This window comes from Exophiala viscosa (genome assembly GCF_022695815.1).
Source record: "Exophiala viscosa unplaced genomic scaffold EDD37scaffold_11, whole genome shotgun sequence".
Taxonomy (NCBI): domain Eukaryota; kingdom Fungi; phylum Ascomycota; class Eurotiomycetes; order Chaetothyriales; family Herpotrichiellaceae; genus Exophiala; species Exophiala viscosa.
Window position 1 is genome coordinate 905844 of NW_026944363.1, and position 26328 is coordinate 932171.

General features: G+C 51.0%; 11 protein-coding genes across 11 annotated transcripts; 4 read left to right on the forward strand and 7 right to left on the reverse strand.

Annotated features, from left to right (window-relative positions):
• Positions 1–32: 32 nt before the first annotated feature.
• Positions 33–2168, reverse strand: EDD37DRAFT_653415 (heterokaryon incompatibility protein-domain-containing protein; the record flags this gene model as incomplete). The annotated part of the gene is made up of 1 exon (XM_062818566.1): positions 33–2168. The coding sequence occupies one exon, from the start codon at positions 2166–2168 to the stop codon at positions 33–35; it is 2136 nt and encodes a 711-aa protein (XP_062667004.1).
• Positions 2169–2422: 254 nt separating this feature from the next.
• On the reverse strand, positions 2423–4152 carry EDD37DRAFT_145975 (cation efflux family-domain-containing protein). Its single transcript, XM_062809619.1, has one exon. It carries the CDS (start codon positions 3927–3929, stop codon positions 2586–2588), a length of 1344 nt encoding a protein of 447 aa, XP_062667005.1. The 5' UTR covers positions 3930–4152; the 3' UTR covers positions 2423–2585.
• On the reverse strand, positions 4120–5265 carry EDD37DRAFT_145936 (3-oxoacyl-reductase). Its single transcript, XM_062809618.1, has 2 exons — positions 5063–5265; positions 4120–5016 (listed from the first exon to the last, which is right to left on the reverse strand). The coding sequence occupies exons 1-2, from the start codon at positions 5119–5121 to the stop codon at positions 4311–4313; spliced, it is 765 nt and encodes a 254-aa protein (XP_062667006.1). The 5' UTR covers positions 5122–5265; the 3' UTR covers positions 4120–4310.
• Positions 5266–5410: 145 nt separating this feature from the next.
• EDD37DRAFT_569100 (uncharacterized protein) lies at positions 5411–7815 on the reverse strand (the record flags this gene model as incomplete). Its single annotated transcript, XM_062814210.1, has 2 exons — positions 5411–7529; positions 7730–7815. 2 exons carry the CDS (start codon positions 7813–7815, stop codon positions 5411–5413), a joined length of 2205 nt encoding a protein of 734 aa, XP_062667007.1.
• Positions 7816–8283: 468 nt separating this feature from the next.
• On the forward strand, positions 8284–12318 carry EDD37DRAFT_146046 (adenosinetriphosphatase). Its single transcript, XM_062809620.1, has one exon. It carries the CDS (start codon positions 8713–8715, stop codon positions 12217–12219), a length of 3507 nt encoding a protein of 1168 aa, XP_062667008.1. The 5' UTR covers positions 8284–8712; the 3' UTR covers positions 12220–12318.
• A 675-nt stretch (positions 12319–12993) lies between these two features.
• Positions 12994–14664, forward strand: EDD37DRAFT_697406 (uncharacterized protein; the record flags this gene model as incomplete). The annotated part of the gene is made up of 1 exon (XM_062820154.1): positions 12994–14664. The coding sequence occupies one exon, from the start codon at positions 12994–12996 to the stop codon at positions 14662–14664; it is 1671 nt and encodes a 556-aa protein (XP_062667009.1).
• A 280-nt stretch (positions 14665–14944) lies between these two features.
• On the reverse strand, positions 14945–16759 carry EDD37DRAFT_612568 (putative beta-1,6-glucanase Neg1; the record flags this gene model as incomplete). The annotated part of the gene is made up of 1 exon (XM_062815368.1): positions 14945–16759. One exon carries the CDS (start codon positions 16757–16759, stop codon positions 14945–14947), a length of 1815 nt encoding a protein of 604 aa, XP_062667010.1.
• A 297-nt stretch (positions 16760–17056) lies between these two features.
• On the reverse strand, positions 17057–19967 carry EDD37DRAFT_146066 (ATP-binding cassette, subfamily D, member 2). Its single transcript, XM_062809621.1, has one exon. The coding sequence runs from the start codon at positions 19716–19718 to the stop codon at positions 17235–17237; it is 2484 nt and encodes an 827-aa protein (XP_062667011.1). The 5' UTR covers positions 19719–19967; the 3' UTR covers positions 17057–17234.
• Positions 19968–20118: 151 nt separating this feature from the next.
• On the reverse strand, positions 20119–21178 carry EDD37DRAFT_653423 (D-3-phosphoglycerate dehydrogenase; the record flags this gene model as incomplete). Its single annotated transcript, XM_062818567.1, has 2 exons — positions 20119–20625; positions 20678–21178. The coding sequence occupies 2 exons, from the start codon at positions 21176–21178 to the stop codon at positions 20119–20121; spliced, it is 1008 nt and encodes a 335-aa protein (XP_062667012.1).
• Positions 21179–21562: 384 nt separating this feature from the next.
• On the forward strand, positions 21563–23062 carry EDD37DRAFT_639853 (L-iditol 2-dehydrogenase). The gene has a single exon (XM_062817199.1). The coding sequence runs from the start codon at positions 21829–21831 to the stop codon at positions 23023–23025; it is 1197 nt and encodes a 398-aa protein (XP_062667013.1). The 5' UTR covers positions 21563–21828; the 3' UTR covers positions 23026–23062.
• A 423-nt stretch (positions 23063–23485) lies between these two features.
• EDD37DRAFT_146086 (uncharacterized protein) lies at positions 23486–24668 on the forward strand. Its single transcript, XM_062809622.1, has 2 exons — positions 23486–24015; positions 24069–24668. Exons 1-2 carry the CDS (start codon positions 23578–23580, stop codon positions 24558–24560), a joined length of 930 nt encoding a protein of 309 aa, XP_062667014.1. The 5' UTR covers positions 23486–23577; the 3' UTR covers positions 24561–24668.
• The last annotated feature ends 1660 nt before the right edge of the window (positions 24669–26328 follow it).

Sequence of the window (26328 nt, forward strand, 5' to 3'; positions counted from 1 at the left end):
GCAAAGATACGGAGTTCGAGAGGCGGCTTCCGTCATTCCAGACGGATGGTCGCTCTAGGCATGAGGTGCCGTAGGTCATGCCAAACCAGTTGGTCTGCAATCGGACCCTGGACTTCGAGCAACCCAATCCGCCTTGATGATGAAGTTTGATGCTCGAGGAGCAGGAAGTAATTAAATCCCCGGTCTGAGGTCGCGCCGAGGAACAAAGCCGGGACTCTCAACACTCGACTTGCGATCATCAGCGATAACCTTTCCTGTGAGTCAATGTAGACTCCGGAGTTCTCCAGACACTGATAGGTATGACTGCCTTCCCCTTCGAAGCCTTGTGAGCGCCTTACCCTCGAATATCTGTGATCTCCGTTCCATTCGAGATCGACATGGATCAGGTAACTAGTGATGTGCAGAAACGGAGTCTGCTCAGGAATAGGTTGCCGCATCTTTTTGTATTTTTCCGCCAGTGGCTTGAGGCGTAGAACGTGGCCATCACTTTGTTCGATGCCGTATTCAGCATGCAGGGAACACATACTCAAATCAACGAACGCTTGCTTGACCCTGCTGACGCTCGCCCACGACCAAGAGGGAAAGTGTGTCCGCCTTGCATAATTTTCTTTTTCAGTCATATCAGCAGTCCAGCAGAGGCATCCCGAGAAGTACGAATCAAGGAAATCCTTTCTGTACAGAAGATCAACACAACATCTTGGGTATGGGATAACAGGCATTCCGTAGAAGCTCCTTTTGGCAAGTTGCCCTAAAACACCTCGGAAAGCATCAAGTATGTCCAAGTCGTACGTTAGATGTCGCCGCGTGAATTGTGATAGATGTGATCTATAACTTGAATTCGCCCCCATTTCACCATAACTGTCACAGTGCATCTGACTGTTAAGCTTCAGTAAGCTCGGCCCTAGTGTCTGATGAATGCCACGACCACGGGTTCTTTGGTACTGGAGCAAGCTCTCGCGTTGAAGAGTGTTCATGCTTGCATAGTAGACTTGATCAGCCGTGAAGAACAGGCAACGGGATGACAACATGAACTCCTGATATGTCCAACCCCTAGTCGCCCATGCTGAGTTGGCTAGGTGGTAGGACAAATGCGCTAGTGATGAGACATATGTTCTACCATTCTGCTGCAACTTCGGTCGCAGATTTCGGGCCCTAGATACTCCATATATTCCTAAATGTACCGAGTCAGAAACGCCTGGATTGGCCGCAATGATCGTGGCGAAAGCTCCAGCGTATATGAGATTCATGTTGGTAATGTGAAAATGCTTTTTGTCTTTGTGTTCCGGGATACAATAGCGGTCTACCCAGAGATAGCGCTCGCCGAGTCGAACCGTCACCTGAACCGCGTCCTTCACTGTTTGTGGAGCATGGACCAGCAGGTTCGTTTCGGGAGTGTCAGCGTTGTCGGGTTTGCCCCAGACATAGCTCAGAGCGAGATATCTCGTCGCCGGATTATGCTGGATGATCTCGAGTTTGTCGCAATCAATAACTTGACAATGGAATGCTGAATTGCCTTCGCGTTGGTCAAAATTGTCTTGTTCTAGCCAACTCCGAAACAGTGAGAAGTTTGCCTCATTCTGGTCCACTGCATTTCCGCAGAGTTCAACTTTACCCGCGGCGTTTGTGAAAGGCCTATCGGAATACGTTGGCGTGATGTACCCTCTGAGCAGTGACCCGTTGATCCAGGGTAACGAGTCCGAGGACGTACTCATTGGCTCGCCTGCGGTCACGGCTAGAACAACATCCCTTTCGAAGACTTCGCGATATCGTCGAAGACGCAGCGCCTTCACACAACTGAAAACCCTAAAGTGCCATCCTTTGAGTGGCCTTTTATGAAGGATGTCGTATTCGTGTTCACGGACATCTACGTCAAGTATCGACTTCACCATATGGCAGAGGCGACATCCTGAGGTCAGCGTTGTCCGATGAGACGACACAGGCCGGCCCTTGTGAGGTATGCCGTGTGCTTCCAAGGCGAAGATAGCGTCGAGGTCTATCTCAGAACATGGATCGCAGAAGCTATCGAGCCATTGTTGACAGTCTGTTGTAGCCGGAAGGCATCGGAGTTCATATGATGGCAGACCTCCTTTGGGTCCACGTCGTGGCTGTTTAGGTCCGCCTGACCGAAGAAGCTCTCCCTCAATGAAACTGGGATAGGTACGCTTCATGGTCACTGGATGAATTGGCCATGGACTTCTGTGGCGTTTCTTCCTTAATGCATCACCCGATTTTCGCAATGTGGAAGCAGAGCCAACCATGTCTGTTGAGTATGCCTGCACAGCCTAGTTCCGACAGCTATACTGTTTTGTATGGTCCGATCTGCTGCCTGGGGGCGCAGCCTGTCACGCTTTTGGTGTTTACCGAAGTGTGCAGCTGCAGAGGACATTGGCAATCCCATCCTAGGAATGTCCCAGACAAAAGTTCTTGTTGTCAGACATGGCAGCAAGCCAGTGGCACATGAATGATATTGAGGACACCAAAGTTCCATTATCGCCAAACGTATACAGTGAAGTGTCTGGTTTGTATATCCACAAACGGGTTTAGTGATTTGACCACCATCAGCTGCATAGCTCTTTCTTTCGATTCTACAACTCCTTCTTCAGAAAATGCTCCGGCCGATGGTCCGTCTCGTAATCAATATGAACATACGCCCTCTCGACATCAGGCAATCTCTCGAGCTTCATCTGTAGCTCTTCTGCAATATCATGACAGACCCGCAGACTTTCATCAGGGTCCATAACCACATCGACCTCGACAACCAAACGAGGACCAGAGTGCCACGCTCGAACCGTGTCAATCTGCTTTATGTGATCACTGTGTGTCATGCTCACATACGTGATGAGCTGCTGCGTCTCCGTATCCGCCGTGATACCAATCAGAAGCTGGAATTCAGAGTACGCAGTGTGCAGCCACAAAACAGATATGAGAACGGATAGCGCAATGGCACCAGCTGGATCGAGCCACCATCGTAGCTTACTACCTCCAACGGATGTGAGTACACCAAAGCCGTTGATGAAAAGGTCGTTGCGGTGATCTTCCCACAAAATGCGGACCTGCGAGTACTGGTTCCGCAAGGCCCAGCAGTACAAAAACAAGCCCAGTTTCGTGCAAAAAGCCACCGCGACAGCAATCACAGAAGGTAGGTGAAAATCCTTAGTGCTGCTCTCATGGCCACGGACCAGCTCCTGAACGGAAAAGGCGATGAGAATGAAACTGACTGAAGTCATGAGGAAGCAGAAGACGATGTTGCCGGCTGTTTCGATACGTGACCTGCCAGCAGGAAATTTTCGTGCGTCCACCTTTTTGACCGCTTTATTCGACAAAATTAGGGTGATGTTGGACATCGGGTCGAAGATGGCATCGGCCATGGTCGTGAAGAGAGACAACGAGCCAGATGAGACGGCACCGTAGATTTGCAGCACAGCAAGAATGATGTTGGCCACAAAGCTACCATACACCGCGATCTGGTAGCGCAGGTTGTTGGCCTCCTGGACGTCTTTTGCTTCCCTAACATGTTCGTCCACGGGTTTCAATAACCTCTGTATTTGCTCGTTCTGTGATTCGTAAAAGTCTGCAATCTTGGATTGTGGCGTGTGGCCTGTGATCATCAACGGATTGCAAGCGTTGCGTTTTCGTGCGGAATTAGCGGTGATGCGGTCGAGTTCGGATCGTGATTTGAGGCGACGGGAAAGTGCTAGGGGATCGGAAGAAGGGGCGCGAGTTGGCGCTTGACTTTCGGTGTCGAAGATGGAGGCGGTCCTGTGACGAGAGAGCGTCTCATCGCCATGAACTGCAGACGTCTTCGCTTCTCCATGAAGCAAATGAGGATTCGGCAGAGCGCGATATATTTCGCTGGTGGGCATACGATGCTGGGGGTTCTGAGTGAGCTCCATGAAGTGCTCGGACGCTGGACTGGGTGAGTTGTCCATGTTGAGGCAGAAAGAAGGGTGTGGTGGTGATTTAAATGCCTAAAAGTCGAGGATGGCAGCAATTGAGGCGGTGCAAGATCTGTGGAGGAATTCTGTGCCAACTTTCAAGGCTGATACGTTCACATCATCATTCAAGTCTAGAAATGTCGCACAACCTCGAACTAGGCTACACTCATGCCAAGACGGTGAAGTACGGAAACATGGGATTCAACAAAGAGAATGCTGATGCTGATGCTGATGCTAATGCAGATGCAGATGCAGAGGGTGAAATGCTACGACTTACAGTACCACCAATCATCCTTCCCGCAGGCTGGTTTCGGCACGTGCTCAACAGATTTCCGGTGGTATTAGCAGATAAACTGCAGCGAAGCCTGGATTTTCCTACTTCAATCCTCCTGTTATTAGTATACTCTGGCCTGTGAGATAGCCAGTCTTGCATAACATCGTCACGACATTGGCGCATTCTTGTGGCGTGCCCAATCTTCCCACAGGTATATTTTTGACATCCCCAGGAGTTCCTTCGACACGTTTGGCATCAGGTATCATTCCAGTCTCTCCAATCATAGCTGGCGCAACGTCGTTGACACTGATGCCATCCTTACCAAGCTTCTGTGCCAGATTCTTGACCATGCCAGTCAGCCCGGCCTTCGAAGCGGCGTAATGGCATCCATTGATGCCGCCCCCGTATCCTGCTATACTCGACATCATGACTATCCGGCCCCATTTCTGTTCGGCCATATGAGGAACGGCCAATTTGGCCAAAATGAATGGCGCCCGCAGGTTGATGAGGATCGTATGGTCAAACTCTTCGTATGAAATGTCCAAAATCTGCGGTATCCTTTTGCCATAACCCGCATTTGCAACCAGTATGTCTGGGCCATGCCCATGGTGTGTCTCAATCTCCTTGTACAGATTTTCCATCTGTTCTGTCGAAGCCATATCGACTTGGTGAACGGAGATTTTCTGGTCCGAGGAGGAGGTCTCAAATTCCGCAAGAAGCGTGTCTACACCGGCCTTGTTACTGGAGTAGGTCAGGGCCAAATGGCAACCGTGTTTGTAGAGGTCTTTCGCACAGCCGCCGCCAATACTAACAGTCGTTAGTCAATTGGTCTACGAAAGGGACAGATACCTACCCTCCAGAGGCCCCAGTGATCAGGGCCAATCGACCCTTGATCTCGTTATCAACCGACATAGTGGGCAGTGAAGTCGTTGTCAGACTTGGGCGTCAGTGCGCCTTTGCAGTGCAGCTAGACAGTCGTCGCATTGTTTTCAAAATCACTGTTGAAACACGAAACGTGTTTGCTTTACCCTTGGGGGTAGGCGGAACTGCGCCGTGACAATGACCCAATCCGACCAGAATGCGGGGAAATTCGGCCTCAGCGGCGTTTGACCAGTTGCCGATGACTGCTGACACTCCGAATCCGGCGGATAGAAGGGCGTAAGGAGAAGCAACGATCTCCAACAAGAACCACATGCTTACCTTAGAATAACAGGTTACCTGTCCAGTCCACAGGCCAATTCATGCCATTGCTTGGTTGCGACCAGTCTTGCGCCTGTGGCACAAATGTTGACGCCGCCTGATAACCAGAAGGTGCAAGGAGGTTCATCCCATTACCAGTGCCCATCAATTGGTCGCCAGACACATAATCACCTACAGCCTCAAGATCAAGCCAAGAGAAATCGTTGGCCGGACTGTATTGCATATAGCCTTGTGCATCAACACGGACACTGCCACTGGATGATAACGTTGTGTTCGAAGCTGCAGGCGACTGCATTTGGTGTTGCGTGGGAACATTGCCTTTTGGTGTTTTCATCCACAGCAACTCCAGTAGTCGAGCGTAGCGCGAGCCTGGATCCTGGGCAGAAACAGAAGCTCTCTTGAGAACTTCCATGGTCTGTATCACCAGATTTCGAACTTGTCGCTCTTCCGTGTCGGTCATTACCCCAAAGGACCGCGCTTTGTATAGGAACACGGCAGAGTAGATGCCGTACAGATAATACCTTAGTGGCATGTACCGCAAATATCTGCTTGGATCGACCTGTGTACTGAGTAGAATCAGATAGGCTTTCGCTGCGGCGACACTAGCCCATATAAATCGTGCATCGGGCATTGCTCCGACGTTGCTGAAAACGCTGCGGAGGTGGTCCCTCAAAGAATGTGCATCCGTCTTCGGCTTGTTTGCAATTGCCTGAGAAATCGCAGCTTGAAAGACAAACGCGTTGGTGTACAGACACAGATACTCGTACGACAGTTGCAAGGTGACCTTGATATGTGGTGAGCATTCCAACTTGCCCCAAGTTGTGTTCCAGCGTGCAATGGCCGTTCGAAAGTCGTCCACATATTTGACATAGTCGCCCATTAGCATCATTTGACCACTTGTGCGCATGCCTGAGTACAGCACATCGTGAACGTTCGAATAGAGCTGAGTGAGGTCAAGGGTAGCCTGCATGATTTTGGCATAATCTTCGTCACCCAGGCTGAATGGTTGCAGTGATGGGAAGTCCTGAGAAGAGAGTCCAGTCATGGGCCCCGGACCACGAGACCAGAATGCTTTCCCTATTCTGACCGAGATGAGACGATCCGAGACATAACAGTTGGCCCACGCGAGACGTCTTCGGCCATCTATCCTGGCTTCCTCGGCCGACTCCTGACGGAAAGCCGTCCGATCAAGGCTTAGAAAGTATCCTGTGCGTAGTGCCATACCCACGTGCATCCATGCACTCCTGTCTTCCTCACCCCGCCCAACAGCCTCAATGCGGTTCCGCAACCCTTGAGGTTCCCATTCCGCCAAAAGCAGTAGAGCTTCGACTGCCTCAACTTCACAGTCATGGCCAGCGGCAACACCCGAGATAAGGTCGTGCATGTACCTGGAACAGCAGACGTGTACATTGGGCTGCTCAACCAAGTCTTTGGAGGAAATTGTGAGGACGGCTGTTAGAAGGTGCTTGTCGTTGACTGCGAATACATCCAGTTGCGCCGGGTCGAAGTATCTTCGAGGGACTAGAGGTAGATACGCATGGTAGTGTTCGGCGTATCTTCTGACCAACATTTGGATTATGTCCGGAGTGAGGTATCCTTCGCGAACAAGACGATAGGTTGAGATGCCCGCATGAATCCCATTGATTGATCCTCGTGGTTCCTGTCTGGCACCGTTCCGCAGGCTGGGGCGTAAGGAGTCTCCATGCTTGTTCGCTCCGGAAGTTGCTTGCAGGTGATCCGCCTCCCTGTTAGCGACATCTTTCAGGAGCTGCCACGCATCCGATGGGTTTCTTGGTATAGTATTTCCTATGGTACTGTCGGCAGTCGATGCCGAATCGTCATCTTCTGCCGCATTGGGTGCGGATGTGATGTTTGGAGGGCTGTCTGGGCCTACGACATGAGAGAGGTGTTGAATGGGAGACGGCTGTAGAAAGCTCGCCGATGTGGGTTCTGCAGTAATTGATTGGGCTGTTGTCAGAGCAGGAGGGTGGCCGGTGGTGTTGATGTGCGAAACAGTCTTCTTTCTGATCCGGCTTCCACCACGATTTGAGGTGCCCAGCACGCATTCGCGATTTTCTTTTTGGCAGCGACCACAAGGTGGCTGACCGCCGGAAGCTTCCCTATGCCGAAGTCAGCAATGTGAATCGCATCTATTCCACCTGTGAGGTTGCCGATGGCGGCTATTGCGTTGGATAGCCGGGCTCATGGAAGTGTCAGGCGAATGGAGGATTCTGGGGTCCCACCGAAACCCTGCCTGCGGCTGCGTCTGGAAAAGCAGGTCGAGATGAAACACCGAGGAGTTGTGATGGGACAAGCTTACAGGTCACATCTTGACTTTCGGGCTCTGCAGAATACACACGCTCTGGATACGCGCTTCATAGACGCCGCAGGGCTTTGGTTCGCCATCTTCTGATGCGGCGGAGAAGTTGTTTGTGTGCATGAGCCTGGAGAAATAGCGGGTGGATTGATGTCAATTGTGGACTGGGGGGTGTCGGCTGTCAGTCCGCCTAATCCACAGCCCCCTTTGCCTACAGCCCCAGCATTGAGCCTTCGGCTGCCATTTGGCAAGTACTGTGCATTCTATTCTTCTTTCTTGATGCGACCACCCGCGCAATATTCGTATCTCTTGCGAGAGCCAGCCTATGCGAATCGGTGCCGCTGAAACCAGAAACCTTGTGAATCATCAATTGCTACGACATATTGCCGTTGACCTACGATTGTAGCGAGAGGAGAGATGTAGAGAGGAGAGATGTACTCGAGAGCATTCAAGCGCATGTGATCGTAGCTCCTTTGGCGCGTTTCATTTTAGTTTACGCGTTTCGTTGAGTGCGATGAGACGACAAAGAGAATCTAGGACATAGCAGGACAATGCATTCAGTTGCTGACAAGTCTCTTTGTCCTCAGTACGTGGTCAATCATCAACTCAACTATCACTTTGTTCGCGTCTCACTTTCGCTTCACTTTCAGCTCCTTCCCATCAGGTTCTGTTTAAACAAGGCAACGCGTGCGTCATTTGAAGCGCAACAGACAGTAGTGAATAAACAAAAAGTTTCACCCCCGGATTTTCTGCCTTCGCCACCTGCACCAGTCTCTCGATCTCATCAAAACTCCACCTTCGACTTCCATCATGTCAACATGACTCGCTACATGCGGTGACTGATGACACTGTACTGCTTGCATCGATCTCGCCTCGTTGCATGATCGCCTTGCCTTGCTACTGGCCGCACTACCTTTCTTCCGGGGTCGCCTTTTGGCACGCCGTTGCCTGTCGCACACAAGTTCCTTTGCCGAAGGCGCCTCATTATGGCCGACAATACGGATCTCCAGGTCGTTGCAGAGATCGATGACATTCGAGATGACATTGCTCTTAATGAGGGCCTTCTCGCAAGTCTGAGAGAATACGAAAACGAGGAAAGCGATGACGAAAATAGCAAGAAAGTCATAAAATCACACCTGAAAGCATTGAACAAGCGTCTACGCGCCCTTCAAGCAACCCACGAAGAGCATCGGTCACCCAATCAACAAGATCGTCCACGGTCGCCAGATGAAGCAGTCGAGCGACCTGGCAGCAGTCACTCAATGTCCTTACCAGGCAGTATGCAGCACTCAAGCTCCAGCCAAGCCAGCCGAAAGCGGCCACGAGAGGATTCCTTCCGCGACGACGGCGTTATCATGTCTAGCAAATCACGTCGGACCACTCCCAGCTCAGCCATGAGCGATGCCCCGTCGCCAGCCGATACTACCGATAGTTTCGATAGTTCCGATCTACCCTTGCTGGACTCGCTCTTTGATTCGAAACAAGAGGCAAGACGCATGCGAGACCTTCACAAGCGGCACGAAGAGAGAAAAAGACAAGAAGAAGCAGATGCAGAGTTCGCTAGGAGTCTTTCTCAACAATGGAGTCAGCATGAACCCGGCAGATCAACTCCGGAACCACATACTAGCAATCGTCCATTAGATTATACGCAAGCGCTCTTCAGAAACGACGGTACCATCAATCGCCGCTTTGGTGCTGCTGGAATGACCGGTACTGGAGCAGCATCTTCCATGTCTTCTAAGCAAGACCAGACCCCCAAGGCAGAACAAATGCCGCCAATGCAATCAAGGCCTTCTTTGAGCCAGGGCTTGTCCCCTTCTTATGGTGCGGCCATGTCCGGTAGAACCATTCCTCTGAGGCAAGAGCCAACATTGCTCAACGGTTCCAGCTCGACACATATCAAGTATGAGCCTCTTACATCGCACCACGCACCCACCATGCCAGGCAGCTTTCCAGCACAGTATCCCCTGGCGAGTATCGGCGGGACCTCTGTTTATACATCACCGTTCACTAGCGCAACATCCGCTTTGAACAGCTCTCCACAGACTTACGGCCCCGCGCTTACATACAACGGCCGTCCCACGACCCAACCGGGCCTGATGCCTGGAGAGATGACGGCGGATCGTTTGGCCTACTTGCGTGCCGAGGCAGGCGACTCAGCCAACACAAAGGAAGAGATTGAAAATCTTCTCAAGCATATCAGACCTGATGAGGAGTTCACCACAGGACAGCTGGCTGCACAGCCGCAATACCTTGATGCGACTCTCATGGCCCACCAGCAGTATGGTCTTACCTGGATGATCAAGATGGAGGAAGGGACTAACAAAGGCGGTATCCTCGCGGATGACATGGGATTGGGCAAAACCATTCAGAGTATCGCATTGATGCTGAGCAGACCGCCATCTGAGGGCAACCTTCGTCCCACGCTTGTGGTGGCGCCTGTCGCGCTAATGCAACAGTGGCAGCGAGAGCTAGAGAAAATGGTTCACCACCGACATCCCCTGGACGTTTTGGTCCTGCATGGAGAAAAAAGAACCACGACATGGTCTAATTTGAAAGCCTATGACGTTGTCTTGACCACATATGGCCGTCTCGCTTCTGAACTCAAACGCAAGGCAGCGTGGGATGAAAAAGTAAAGAGGGTTCCCGATGCTAGACCATCTCCTGCAGAGGAGTGTCCCATCCTTGGTGATCGATCCCACTTCCACCGAGTAATCTTGGATGAAGCACAAAACATCAAGAGTCAAAAAGCCAAATCTGCCTTGGCTGCCTGTCAAATCAAAAGCGACCATCGTTGGGCACTCACAGGCACGCCAATGCAAAATAATGTCGAGGAACTGTTCAGTCTAGTCAAATTTTGTCGAATTCGGCCTTATTGTGAATGGAACCAGTTCAAAAATCATATTTCGGCGCCATTGAAAGGAAGATGGCAGGAGGCAAAGGACAAGGCGATGGTCACCCTTCAGGCCTTTCTTCGGGCGATTCTGCTGCGACGAACAAAGAAGTCGAAGATCAACGGCCAACCGATCCTCCAACTCCCTCCCAAAACAACGATCGAGGACAGAGTCATTTTCAGCAGTGATGAGTTAACGTTCTACAAAGGGTTGGAGAAACAAGCACAGATACAGATCAACAAGTACCTTCGCAATGGTTCCATCGGACGAAATTACTCCCATGCCCTGGTACTGCTCTTACGCCTGCGACAAGCTTGTTGTCATCCTCACCTTGTCACTTCGAGCAAGGATTTCAGCCAAACAGCGGGCAATTTGGACGCAAATGATCTCATCACCAATGCCAGGGAACTGGATGCCAAAGTCGTTGATCGCTTGAAGAAGGAGGAACATAGTTTCGACTGCCCAATCTGCATGGACGTGGACGAGAATCCGGCACTTTTCCCCTGCGGCCATACCTTGTGCAATGATTGCCTCAGTCGACTTGTCGATCAAGCAGCCAACGATACCGAAGCCCGTCCAAAGTGTCCCCATTGTCGTGCTCAGATTGATGCGAACAAGATTACAGATGTGGTCAGTTTCAATCGCGTTCACTGCCCAGATAAGGAGGGTGTCGAGCCGCTTCGTGACGAGGATGATTTGGAATCTGATACCTGTTCTGATACCGATTCTGAATCTGATGATGAAGACGATTCTGACGACGGAGATGATCTCAACGGCTTTATTGTGCCCGATAATTTCGAGGACGATTCTGCGTTGGACTCCGATGTTAAGGGAAAGAAGCCGGCGAAAGCCCAGAAGTCTTTCGATTCCAAGAAGCACAAGAAGCGATCAAAGCCGAAAAATATGATGAAGTCTCGTGATGCGTTCAAAAGCCTTGCAGAATTACGCAAAGATGGACTCCAGAACAGACAAGCGAAACGCAAATATCTGAGACGCCTCCAGAAGAATTACCAGCCTTCTGCGAAAATCGAGAAGACGATGGAACTGCTCGAGGAAATCAGAGATCGTGGAGAGAATGAGAAGACGATTATCTTCTCTTTCTTTACGTCTTTCCTTGATTTGCTAGAGGTGCCGCTCAACAAGAGCAAGGACTTCCGCCGCTATGTCCGCTATGATGGCTCAATGTCGTCGAACCACCGCAATGCTGCAGTTCTCGAGTTCACGGAGAGTCCTAAGTGCACCGTCATTCTGGTCAGTCTTAAGGCTGGCAATGCTGGATTGAATCTCACCACGGCAAATCACGTAATCATGCTTGACCCCTTTTGGAATCCATTCGTTGAGTATCAAGCAGCAGATCGTTGCCACAGAATCGGCCAGAAACGTGAAGTTACTGTTCACCGCGTCCTCATCGGTGAGGGCGAGGGAGCTACGAAGGAGTCGGAATCGGAAGGATTCACAGTAGAAGATCGAATCCTTGCGCTCCAAGAGAAGAAAAAACAACTGGTAGAGACCGCGCTGGACGAGGCTGCTGGAAGGGGTGTTGCAAGACTGGGTGTTCGGGAGTTGGGTTACTTGTTTGGCATCAATGGGCTTGATTGAAGTCATGCTGAAACGTTTTCATGTGCGTGAGAGGTGTGGAAGGGCGTCGCACAATTGCTACTACGACTTTTCGAGCCATCGGGCTCGTTTCTCACCTGCCTGTTTACACCATACCCGCCCGAATCAAGCGAGGAACACGATATCTCCTGTACAACAATATGATACCCCACGAATAAACGGACACAAAGCTGGCGCTCATGCACTGTGCGACCGCACTTTCTACGGTCAAGGTGCACGAGCACATGCGAGCTCATGGTCATTATTTCTTTCTTACTGCATCCTTTTTGGGCTCGACGAAGGAGAGCTTATTGATGCAATCGGACCGCATTTGTACAAAATCAGACTTACCCCAGAATAAGGAGGTCTACTTCGAAGATAGCAAAAATCGATACATACGAATCGACGCGGTGTCTACTGTGAACAATGACACTCAAAGAGCTCTTTGTTGGTAGAGGCTGACATTTACAGGTTCGATTATCTTGGCTGGTCAAGGCATTTTGAAAGAGAACAATGCGTGATACTGCCTTGTTTCTTGGTGAGCTTCTTCTTTGTCTGGTTAACGAGATCTTCAAGCTTAGTTGCAACACCTCCCTATATCTGCCTTGCCATCAACTGCCAGGCCGTTCCAAGTCTGCTCTTCATTGTTGATTTCGTTCCTGGCTCTGCATCTTTCGTGACATCGCCTGTCGCCTCTCGCAACAGGATATCCTCTCAGTCCTTCCAGCACCTCGACTTTCTTTCTCGGTGAGTTATCATTCTCAACATCTCATCAAGATGTCAGTGCCATCCAATCCGCCACCGGCCGCTGTCGTCGCCATGCCCTCGCCAGACTCGACACTCTCCCACAGCATCATCTCTGATACTCCGGAGCAAGTCTCAATGCCTCAAATGGACTATTCCTACGTCACATGGCCCGCACCAGCAGAATACCCACCCCCAGATCAACCTGTTTCTGAGGAGAACGAGGTTCAGCCCTTTCCAGATTTCCCTAACCCAGCCAACAGTCTCATTATCGCAAGAACTCTCCTTCTCGACAAACTCCATCTGCGCGCCATTTCCCATCACCCCAGCTCGAAATCTCTGCCCGCTCGACCCTTTGAGTCAGTCTTATCTCGAATTGTGAAGACCACCGGGCATATCAAGGAACATGAGGACTTGACACGCTGTCGCGCTGCTGTGCCACAAATTATGCAGACTGGTGAGGCTCTCCGTTCTCAACGCACTGGAGGGAATGCAGCCAAGCTGGTGAGTCTTCGAGGTGAATACCCTGACACGTATCACAGCAAGAAAGACCCAGAGCCCAAGCATTTTCTCAATACTAAACTGAAGGAGTACGCTAGATGGGGCATATCGCAGGCACTGGCTTGGGAAAGAGAGTTAGGTTGGGACATCGTCAAGATCGCTAACGTTGATGAGATTCTACGAGGACAATCGAACAGGAGACAGGCAAGACGACCACCAGGACCGTCACAAGAAGATATCGTTCGTGCGTTGCTGATGCTGCGTGAGACGTATCCCAGCTTTTACAAGTCGACTGCGCTTGTTGCGAAGAAGAGTAAGTCACAGGAGAAGATGGCGAAGTGTGCTAAGGAGTCTACTCCTCATCGAAGCTCGCTCCGTGGTGGTCAAGCAAGTTCCTCGGTGCAGTTGATCAAAAGCAAGGCTAACACCCTGATACGGCGAGTTGTTAACAAGTTCCGACTGCACCGACCAGCTTCGAGATTGAGCAAGCGTGCATCATCTGCGTCGTTGGAAGCTTTCTTCAACAGTTTTTCAACACTTGATTTGTCGCGACTGTCGGAACCCGTGGATCTTGACACCGCAAGCAATACTGCTCTTGATATATCCAGCGCTGAAGAAGGCAATGTCAACCAATCGCAGACTACACCGGCCTCAAGATCCAGATCCAGATCGAACACCACTGAGCAAGAAGAGTCCAAGCGACACAGCTTCGTCATCGAACGAGGAAACGACTTTCGCGAAGAAGTCTTTGTCACTGCGCCAACATCACCACTCGAGTCAATGCTTTCGGCAGAATCATCGCCAGCTATACCCCGAAGACGATCTTCATTGTCAGAGTGCTTGTTACAGGACTCACTGACCGATTCAACTTCGTCGATTTCAATCACTTCGTCACTGTCTACGATCTCTTCAAACTTCGAGATCGGGGCGTCAACCGAAGTCACCGTGTCCAAGCCTCGTTCGCCGCCACGAGTCGTGTCGATCAAGAAGCGGAACAGACTTCAGAAGAGACCGAGTGCTAACAAAGGTGCAAAGGTCGACCGTGAAGAGAGAAAGGGTAAGTCTCAAAGAGGTATGAACCGAGAATTGTCATCCGGAATGGGATTGGATGTGACATTCTCATTCGGACACAGTTTGTCGAAATTGTCGATGGCGTTTCTGGGGAAAATTGATCAGCTTGTGCTTGCACGTCGAGGGCATTGATGATATCAGGACGAAAGGTGAGTCTCTTGGAGAACCAGACGATATGGAGGCGAGATGAGTATGGTCGTGTCTGGTAAGTGCATGACATGAATCTCCCCGTGCTTTCTGTTTTCAATACTGGGAGGTACATTGCACTATGGCGTTCAGGGAGAAAAGGTAGGTACAAACGCGGCTGGTCCGACAATTGATATGTTTACAGTACTTTCATTTTGCAGAGTCCTTGACTGAAGGTGATGATGATTTCTTGTTTCCCTTCACTTCAGCATCCTGAATCACTGTGCTATGCAACATGCTTCCTTCGCCCCATCACCGTCGTGATCACCGAAGCAATAGTATGCGTCGTATCCAGCACCGGCTCCAGAGCGGTCGTGCTGGTTGTGCTCTGACTCGAACTGCTCGCCGTCGTTGCACATACGGCGCTCGTGCTCACACTCCCTCCTGCGCCTCCCTGTGTTGAGTTGTACGTTCCTGTCGCATTCTGCCCCTGACCCCACCATAAAGCCTCAGCAGGAATCAACCACGTCGTCACCGTCCCGTTAGGCACTGTACCCTGCCAATGCCCCTGACCAATCTCCAGCACAACATCTTGATCGCTGCCCCAATTGTTCATCATGACGACCGCGAAGCTGCCATCGGGATTCTGCACAGCCATTGTATAAAACTGATTCGCGCCTCTCGCATCGCCTTCATTGCCCTCCCCAAGAACCTGGTAATTCACCGCCCCACGACGCACGAACCTACTAAACTGCCCGACCATATAGTAGTCATTCGTCCTGGTGTAAGTATTACTCGAATTGACGACAATACTCCCAAGACAGCCCGCGCATCCACCGTAGGGACTGTGCGGGCCGTATGACTCGTCCGTGGCCGTCACCCACATCGCAGCCCCAGACGCGCCGTGCGTGACAGGCGGTATGAAATTACTCGCGACTTCGAAATTCCACGTCCCGCTCTGAGGCAGGTAATTCGAGCACTCGGTCATGAACTGTAGTGTGTTGGGGAACATGGTCTTGAAGTCGCTCATGACGGAGTCATTGGCTACGGGGCTTGCGTAGCAGTGCCAGGCCGCTGCGTCCGTGAGAGCGCCTTCGCCTCCGGTGCCCAGAACCACGCGTGCAGGATAGACGGGCTGATCTGTGTTGTGGTCGTACGCCATTATGATCACTCCGCGGTCGTGCATTGCCTGACCTAGCCCCCGCGCTATGAGATTGGCGGCATCAACGTCAGATAGGTACATGCAGGGATAGCCGCCCTGATAATTGAGCGGTTCATTCATGGGTGTAAGGCCATTGACTTGGACGCCGTGACTGCGGAAGGCGTCGATATATTTGGAGAAGTAGGTCACCATCTGCAGAATGAACGCCGGATTGAAGCTGTTGTTCAAGATGTTGTAGCTCCCTCCGTTGGGCACGTTGAGGTTCGGTGCGATGAACAGATCGTTGAACTTGGTCCAGCCGGGATATGACCAGGGCGAGCCAAAGAGGAAGACGTCACCTTTTACTGCTCCCATCTTCGCAATCATGCCGGCCATGGCGGAGCCGTAGGGTTCGATGCTGAAGTGTGAGAGATCCAACGGCTCTCCCTCGTTGAAACTGGGACCGTTGTCGTCGTACGTATACTGTTCGCCGCTGAGGTCGCTGGAGCCAATGGTGTGCCGCATGAAGCCCATGTTATTTCCGGACTGGCCGAAGAGGTCTTCGAGGACTTGGGCTAATGTGGCGTTATCGAGGGTGTTGAACACGCTCACTGTCGAGTCAGTCCAAGCATGTCCAAACCCGACCATTTCTTGCTGAGCACCATTGGCAGTGTCGATGATGATGTCTCTGCGTGGAGTACATGAGGAAGTACTGCTGGGTAACGCTTGGATTAGAACCGGCGGTGGACCTGAAGCGAGTTGACGAGTTGAGTTGGGCGTGGTTGAGAGCAAAGCATCAGTAATGAACGACTGTGCGGTGAGTACAGGGTGTGCACCGTCCCCAATGCCTCCCCTTGGACCACATTGTTGTGTACTGCCGATGCAGGAGACACCTAGATGCTGCACCGATTGTGCTACGACGGAGGTGTAGTAGAGAGCAAAGACAATCGAGCGAGACATGTTTTCCCAAGGACTTACCGTTTGGACAATTGTGTACGCAGAGAGGTAGCGTTGCTCCTTGACATTATGTGTCCGGTGCTGGAGTCTTTCCCCGACACTCCGCATCGTCGAGATATTCATGCATGCATACTCCTCTGTAGATCTTCCTGATGTTGCATGAGTACCGTCATACTGTGGTATTTCACCGCGTTTGGCACGGATAATAGGAAAGTTGCCGCCTCCTCAGTGCACGCGGCACACCGGCTATCCTCAACCGAGAAGGAGAACATCTTCAAATCCTGCAAGTGGTAAAGGTACATTTCCCCGCTTCCGATCTCCATCAATGGCTCAATGCTGACACTGTGGGGAGTAAAGGGTAAGCAGAGGCTTAGACAAGGCTGCATCACCATGGCAGAGGAATAGCTTTCTCGTAACTTGTGCATTCAAGGCGGCGTACATGGCAATTTTTCTGACAAGGTACGTGCCTCACGGTGCCTCACGGTGCCTCACCAGCATCACCTTCTTCCGTCACTTGCGAGAAGTACGTGGGCTTTTTCAACTCAGTTGTCCCTTCCTGACCAACAACTTGCACGTGGCTTAGTTCCTCTTCAATCTCTGTCTTCCGTCGTTCCCACTCATCAACCATGGCAAGTTTCTCTTTCAACTCCTTGATTTCCTTCTCCATGCTAGATTTCTCAGCCTCTCCACCAATCTTTACCAACTCCCAGTCATATCCTTCGTCGCCCAGACCCAAGATGAGGTTTGAAGAGTGGTATTTGCGGAGACTGGCGCGGGTGGACAACGTGATGACCGTGATACCCCTTTCTTTGCACCGTTCGTAAAGCAGACCTTCAACATCCGACGACACGGCACTGGTCCCTTCATCCAAGAACGCATATTTGGGCTCGTGATAGAATAGACGCGCAAACGCCATCCGCTGTTTCTCGCCGCCGGAAAGCACATCTTTCCACTCCTTTCTGGTGTCCCAGCCTCCTTCGCGCGCCAGGAGATGGCCGAGTTTGGCGTCCTCGAGTATCTTCTCTAACTCGCTGTCACGCCGCTCATGGTCGCGCATGTCCACCTCCGTATGAGGATAGATGACTTGGTCGCGTAAAGTCCCTATACTTAGATATGGGCGTTGAGGGAGGAACATGATCCCGTCTTGTCCATTGTTGCGGGGGCGAGAGACAAGGCCACGGTAAACGGGCCATAGACCGGCCACGACCCTGGAAATGGCAGACTTGCCGACACCATTGCTCCCAGAGATGAGGAGATGTTCACCGCTGTGCACCAAAAACGAGAGCGAATCTATCAGCTCTTCTCCACCATAGGGAAAGAGTGCGGGAGCCACAACGGGGACGTCCTCCAAACGGACACCGTCGAATCCGGCGTGGACCGTTCCTTGCACATCGGCCAGCGAGTAAAGCTCGATTCTGCCTGAAAGCCGGCGTTGTGAGCTCCCGTAAGCATTCGCTTGGACACGGTGGAGGGTTGAAATGAGTTGATACACTCTTGAGGTGTACCCGGCGAGTTCAGACAGATCTTTGATGCTGTACATCATTCGTCCACCGGCATCGGCCAGTGAAAGCATGAGTCTTTTGTTGGTGATGAAGTCCTTCATGTGAGATCTTTCTCGCAATGACTCGGACATCTCAGGGGTTGTAGAGTTAGACATCTCCAGCATTGAGTTCAATCCAGCCCATGCAGGGAGATAGACGGGAATGGAAGTGATGATGTAGCCAAACGCGGACCAGGAGTATTTCAGGACGAAATCTTCCAGCATGTTATACCGCACTTTGACATTGTAGATGCCCTCCATCCAACTGCGGAGTTCCTTGAAGGCTCGATTCAGGTATACTTTCTCGACATCGGCACCTCCATAGAATGCAATCTCTTCGGCGTTTGCAATCAGACGAGCATGTAGACCACGGAAGTCGCCTTCTTTCTTCCCTTCGACTGCCTTTAGTTTTCCAAACGGTGGGGAGAGTCTGCGAAGAAGTGTGGCCGTCGCAAAATAATTGGATAGGAGTCCAGTCAAGGCTAGAGGACCAAGAGACCGATAGAGTTGGTAGTTGAACACGAATATATCGACGAGTGGCTTGCCTAGAGACGAATATAACGAGGCTGCCGATGTACAGAATAGTGTGAGATCTTGGGTGATGAACTGGTCGGCACCTTGGCCAACGCCGCCATCTAAGTTGGTGAGTTTGTAGTAGTTGAGGTTCGAGTTGAGGTATAAGTCGTGAATGTACCGTGTCAGTCTTGTGCGGAAAGCAATTGAGATCTTGGACTGCAGGAACTTGATCATCGCGTTTGTGTACGAGGCCAACGTACCGATCGAGAGCCATCTGAGTATTCCAAACATGAACGATTTGCCGTTGCCTGCCACCAGATCACGAACAATGGCACCATCCAATCGTGCCACGACTAGGGAGAGATAGGTTCTCAGAATGAGAAACACGCCGTGGCTCATCAGCAATGCCGTCTCTTTGCTTCGGAATCGGGGTATCATAATGTTCAACAGGCTGAGGAACTGGTGGAGGAAGGCCAGATTGAGGCCCGGTTTCGTCTGTGGAGGTGGTCCATGGCTGTATGCAGGAGTGGAAGCACCACTTCCTATGCGTGTAACCCGTGGAGGAGCGAGGAATAGTCGTCGATGCGCGTCAAAAGTAGTAGGTCTGGTTGGATGGATGATGACTTTGGAGGTGGTGTTGCCCTTGGGAACGTATATGATACGTGTGCCATCTTTTCCTCTCAGTCCGCTATTCCGCCTTAGTAGTCGCCGTCCTTGAGCTTTCTCTTTTGATCTGTCCTGCCACCATCTGAAACCGCCATAGCTAGTGGATATTATGGAGATGATGAGGGCGGCAGTAGCGGCGAGTCTGACTGATCTCGGAGTGCGCTTGATACGGGATCGCAGTAAGGAAATATAATGATTGTAGAGGACCATCAACGGGTCCTCTTTCGATTGAACCGGCATCGTTGCGTAAGGGTTCCGATTGATCTTGTAGTGTCCTCATCTAGGGACGCCACAGCGTCTCATATTGTCGAAATATGGCTCAAGGGTAGCCTCAAAGTCGCTCGATAACTATGGCAGGCGCCTACTGCATGATATCAACAAAAAGCCTTGCAGATGTCGACAAGGTGGTTGCGAAGCGTGTGCATTGACCGGAGTTGACGCAATGACCGTGCAGGATGGAATTGTCCTGCGCAACCATCGGGGCATAATTTACAGCATGTGAATCTCGATTGCCGAGGCTTTTCCCCAGTCCCCCAGTTTTAGCTCCAGTTCGGTAACCGATGATCAGAACCTCTTTCTCAATAATGATGGCTTCAATTTTGTCTAGATCTACAAAGGTTTAAATAATCCGATGTGCGCATCATAAATTCCCATTCGACTTGCTCTTCTGCTCGGGAATCGGTGTCAATAGCGACCCTTTGTCAACCGCGTTCTCCAGATTGTGCAAGACCAACAACTCCATCTCTCGTTGCGTTTCATAAGTCATGGTACCGATGTGAGGCACGATGAACGCTTTGTCACTCTTCAACAGACCTTCTTCAATCTCAGGCTCGTTTTCAAACACGTCTAACCCCACGGATGCGACCTTCCCATTGTCGAGTGCCGCGACCAAGTCCTTCTCGTTGATCAGGGCGCCTCGAGCAGTGTTTACAATAATGACACCGTCTTTCATCTTCGCAAACTCTGGAGCAGAAATGATGTGGCGAGTCTTCGCGTTCAGGGACAAGTTGAGGCTTAGGACATCGGATTGTGCAAGTAATTGGTCAAAGGAGAGGTAGGTGGCATCACCCTCGAGTTCTTTGGGTAGCCTCGATCTGTTGTGGTAGGCGATTTTCATGCCAAATGCTCGGGCTCGTTGGGCCATTGCCTATGTACCAGTCAGTGTCGAACCAGGTTTTTTATGCACACAGCTGGCATACCCTTCCGATTCCACCCATACCCAAAATTCCGAGCAGTTTGCCATTGGGGTCGTGTCCAAGAGATGCGCTTCCCCTCCACGTTCCTTCTTTTATCGCTTTCAACGGTACCCAGGCTTGTCTCAAGGCGCCCAATAAGATAAAGACTCCAACATCAGCGGTTGCGTTGTCAACGGCAATCGGTGTACTTGAAACCTTCAATCCTTTCTGAGTGCAGGCATCCACGTCGATGTTGTCATAGCCCGCACCGTTGTGACATATGAACTTCAGAGACTTGGGCAACAAAGAAACAAGTTCCTTATCGAAGGGGCCAGTCTGTGCGACCGAATTATTTGAACGATACAGTGCAATTACGTCGTCGTACTCTCCTTTTTTCAGGTTGGACAGGAACTGCTGGCGATCTCCATCAAGGAACTCTTTCAGATTATATTTCGAGCCGTAGGCATTCCACTCGTTGTTCGCGTGGGTCAAGCCGCCGATGAGGAGGACGCTAGGCTTTGACATCTTCGATATTGTCGACGCAAAGGTCCGGTGCTGGAAGGAATGTCGGGTACTCGATGGCTGCTGTGTGCTCGCTGGCCGGGTCAGTCTACCTGCAAAGCCTGTGCTCACTGGGAACGTGTGGTATGGTCTCAAGGATAGAAGAGACAAGGGCAGAGTAGCTTGCCAAATACGTGGTTGCTCCAACCTATCAACCGCGAACTTCTGCGAATATGATGCTATGGAGAACATTATTTTGATCGGCATTTGAAGTGTAAAAGAGAAGCCCCCCGCATCATCCCGTCACAGGCGCAGTTTTATGCTTTTTTCGCGAAACCATGCCCCGAAAATCATCCCCACCATCAGTAAACCAGCAAGGCTATCGCTCCATTCTTTAGCCGAGTATTGCTGGATTGGGACTTGCGCATGCAGCGATGGAGTCAAATCAACGGCAAATGAATGTCGTGTTAGTCAATGCTCGGACAGCAAACCGAGGTGAAGTTTCCTTTATTGAACATCGGAGAACCCAGTCCCTTGCGTGGGATGGTACTGACGATGCCAGAGATTCTGCATTTTTGATCTCTAATACCTAGTTGAGCACATAAATCCGAGAAGAGGTTCCATTTGCTCGAAAAAAGTTTGAGAGCCTCTCCATTCTCCGCACTCAGACCAATATGTCCTCTACAGAAACAATTCAAGCGTTAGTTCTACACGGCGCGAAAGACTTGAGACTGGAAACAAGACCACGACCTGCTCCTGGACCCGGAGAAGTGCAAATAGCAGTCAAGGCGACCGGCCTCTGTGGTTCCGACCTACATTACTACAACGAGGGCCGGAATGGGAATTTCGTCCTGCAATCGCCCCTGGTCCTCGGCCACGAAGCATCAGGCGTCGTGACGGCGCTGCCAGACTCCTCGAATGGCGCCACCAATGGACCTACACCTTCAGCAGGTCTCAAAGCGGGCGACAGAGTAGCCATGGAAGTTGGTTTCCCCTGTCGAACCTGTTCTTTATGCACCAGTGGTCGGTATAATTTATGCCCAAAGCTGTCCTTCAGGTCTTCGGCAAAGACATTTCCTCACGCTGACGGGACGCTACAAACGATGATATCACAACCGGCCAACATGTGCCATAAGTTACCCGACAATGTTACTTTCGAGCAGGGTGCTCTCATTGAGCCACTGGCGGTGTCCTTACATGCTCTAAATCGGAGTCAAACGGCTGGCTCGGGTTCCGGAGTGCCGTTGACAGGGTCCAGCGCACTGGTCCTTGGAGCTGGCGCAGTGGGTATGCTGACCGCCGCTGCCCTTGCAGTCGCTGGTGTTACTGATGTTGTCATTGCTGATATTGACGCCCCAAGGTTGAAGATTGCAGCGGGTCTTGGTGGTGGGAGATATAAACTCCAGACGTTTCTCCTGCCTCGAAAAGCGCCCGCACCGACAATCGAAGAAACACTTTCTGGAGCACAAAATTTGGCTGCCGAGGTCTCCAAATCAGCTGGTCTAGAATCAGGATTTGACAGGGTTTACGAATGTACAGGCGTGCCTTCGTGTGTGCAGATGGGCATCTTCGCTACTGCGGCCGGCGGCAAACTCGTTCTTGTGGGAATGGGTAACCCAACACAAACGCTACCCTTGGGAGCGGCAGCCTTGCGAGAAGTGGACATCATTGGAGTCTTCCGATATGCCAACTGCTATCCTGCAGCCATTGCCCTATTTGCCAGCGGAAAATTGGATGGCGTCGCAGAAGATCTTGTTACGCACCGGGTTGCGCTCGCAGATGGCGAGAAGGCGTTCAGACTGGCTGCGAACCGGGCACGAGAAGGAGAGGATGAAGGAAGAGTGCCGGTGAAGGTGGTCATTACTACATAGGGCAAACAATGTACCAATCCAGACCAAAAGAGCATCCCCTCTGAACGTACATTCGCCATTACACCTGAACTGTGAACTGTGCCATGCTAATGTGACTGACAAGATTCGATGCAAATTGTAACTCTATTTGAGATGAATACGTCGATTGAGATGGTGAAAAGGGGGAGAAATGTCCGGAGATGAAATCCGTGTCACATGCGGCTTCTACATTTTAAGGGAAAGTCAGCCGGACCTACCTGCTTCCTCTGATGATTGTCAGGCTGTTTTGAAAGGCGTTCACGTTTATCATCTTGCCAGAAGCTTCACGAGAGCGGCGCCAGCATGAAGTTAGTTGTCCAAGAAAATGCGCGCCGTCTTTTACTGGGTAGTTGGCCGTCGGAAGTTGCTCCTTTCATGACTAAATGCACGGCAAGGAACTGACGTAGATTGATTCGGCCGGCTTGCTTGCGGAGAGCTGCTCGGCAACGTCAATACTTGATTCTTGTGTTTCTTGATCGTAGTTTCACACTCTCTTCGCTTCTCGACCTTTTCCCCAGAGTTTCGGTTGCAGCCATGGACACGCCCCTAAGTACTCGAAACATCCTCGTCACAGGTGCCACCGGCAAGCAGGGTGGCTCGGCCATAAAGGCTCTCTTAGCCAATCCTCCTCCATTCCCCTTCCACATCCTCGCCCTCACGCGCAATAGCACCTCGAAAACAGCCCAAACTCTCGCTGCCAACCCCAAGATTACCGTCATCGAAGGTGACATCCACGATGCAGGCGCAATCTTTTCCAAAGCTGGTGGCGTTGGCGCTGTATGGGGTGTGTTTCTGGTCACCATACCATCGATGAAGAAAGATGTCGAAGAACAAGAGATGAAGCAAGGCAAGGATCTGATCGATGCAGCTGTGGCGCACGACGTAAGACATTTCGTCTACACCTCCGTCGATCGGGGTGGGAATGAGAAGTCCGACTATAACGCAACGGACGTTCCACATTTTGTGTCCAAGGCAAGCTTAGAAGACGTAGGCAACCGTTGAACAACGTGCTGACAATCTACAAGTATAACGTGGAAAAGCACCTCTACGACAAAGTTCGTGGAACGAAAATGACATACACGGTTCTGCGACCGACATGCTTCATGGACAACCTGACTCCCGATTTCCCTGGTCGAGTCTTCGCCACAATGTGGGCGAAGATGGGCGATAAAGGGTTACAATTCGTGGCCACCAAAGATATCGGCATGTTCGCGGCTTTGGCGTTCTCGAACCACGAGTCGGACGACTACAAGAACAAGGGCATCAGTCTGGCAGGCGATACACTCACACAATCACAAGCGAACGAGATCTGCTGGAGAGCACTCGGGCGTCCAATGATTCGATCCTACGATTTCATGGGCACCCTTTTGCAATGGATGATTCCCGAGATGGGCATCATGTTTCGCTGGTTTGTTGATCACGGTTATGGAGCTGATGAGATTCAATGCAGGAGGTTGAACAAGGATATGCACAACTTTGAGAGCTGGCTTTTAGAAGAGAGTAAATTCAAGCGGTGATCAGGACCAAGTGCTTACGACAACGTCCACGGTGCGGCGGCTATCTTCCCTCTCTTCTCACTCCTGGACATCCCTGGTTGATCTACTCGTGACTGTGGGGTATGGCGGACAGGATCGGAGATCATATATATTTCAGTAGCATCAGCATGGAGTTTGGAGTAGTTCGCTGAAAGCACAGACAACCACCGTCAAGCGTCATATCGATCCTTGACAATCTTATCTTTGTATCATATACGAGAATATACTGGGGGGAACCGTCACACGCAGGCATACCATGTTGGAATCTCTTGATCTAGCCGAATCCTGCAGGGTCCGGGCACTTGGGTGAATAAGCTTGATGGTCCTGATGTTCGTTCTGCGAGTCATGAATGTCACACGAAGACCTAATGCAAGTCTACTGGAGCCTGGCCACAGCTGTGCATTAAAACCTGACATGACAGCTGCGAATTGACTTGTCGTCCAATCATGCCTTGATATGGAAGTTATGCATTACTTTCTCACGGTACAAACGTCGAGTACCATGTCACGTATATACTTGTGGTAGTGAATGTGCACCACGTCGTTGAAGTGGTACTCGGTAGAGACATGGTCTTTCCAGGTCCAGATTCATGGCAAATAATGAGAGCCTTGGACGTGATGATTGGTGGATATGTACGCGGCTAGAACAGACTAAGGCGCCAAGACTAGTCTTGAAACATGCACTAATGTTTGAAGCGACTTCGCCTGTCACAATCCAATGCCCCTTATGACCAACCCCTTCTTTCTTTTCACTGTTCACCTCCTCTAGCATCGTCACACGACCTCATAGTTGAATTGAAAGGGGGCAAAGAACGGAGTCCACGCCCTTTTAACTCTTGCCTCCGTCAAGATCGCGTCATTTTGACAGGAAAACGGCACAGAAAATATGTCACTCGTTCTCAATTCACTCGCGTTTTGCCTCACCTTTCATGCATAGCTTCTGCTGCCGGAGCCATCGTGACAAGAGCAGCTGCGTTCAAGGTGAACGAGTACTTGGTGAGTGTATATCATACATGGTCAAGGCGAGCTCTTCCCCACAGATTCATTTGCCTATCACTCCTTATCAAAGATCTAGCAGAACCCATCAAGCCATTCCGCTCCAACCAAGTCCAAAGTGACCATCCCGGCCCGCCACGCGATCATCCTAAAGTCTTTGAAACACCCAGTCCAGACCCTTAGAGCTGCATGATGCAAGCTCTTCTGGAGAAGCATTGGCCACCACCTTGCCATGCTATATCCAGACCTGGTCCACCTTAGACACCATCTCGCTGCCGCATTATCCTGTGGATGGGAGCTTCACCACTGAAAGGGGGTCTGTCGAGCATGGATGCAGCCGGAATGTCTAAAACAGTCGGTCGCCTCCTTGCGCTTAGATGTCGATCGAAAATTCCCATATCCATGATCCACAATCCACTCTGATGGTCAAGAGCTCTTGACTTCGTGAGCACAACTGCAACACTGCCTTGTACCTGACCTAAAGGTCTCGGTTATCGCTTTCCAAAATTTCCATTGTTCTCCGAACTACCACAGACTTGCAAAACAATGCTTGCCTAGGCATTGTCTACATTCCTTTGTTCCTATATTGTCAATGTTGGCATAGTCACTCCTTCCACCTTGTCACTCCTTTGTTTGTCCTGTCAATCCTTTGCGACTGCCGAGCAGCCTTCTATTGTTCCTTTCGTTTGCGCTTCGATATCGCGAACTACCAATCGCTTGAACAATACATACATACTCGGAGAGTATACACAAT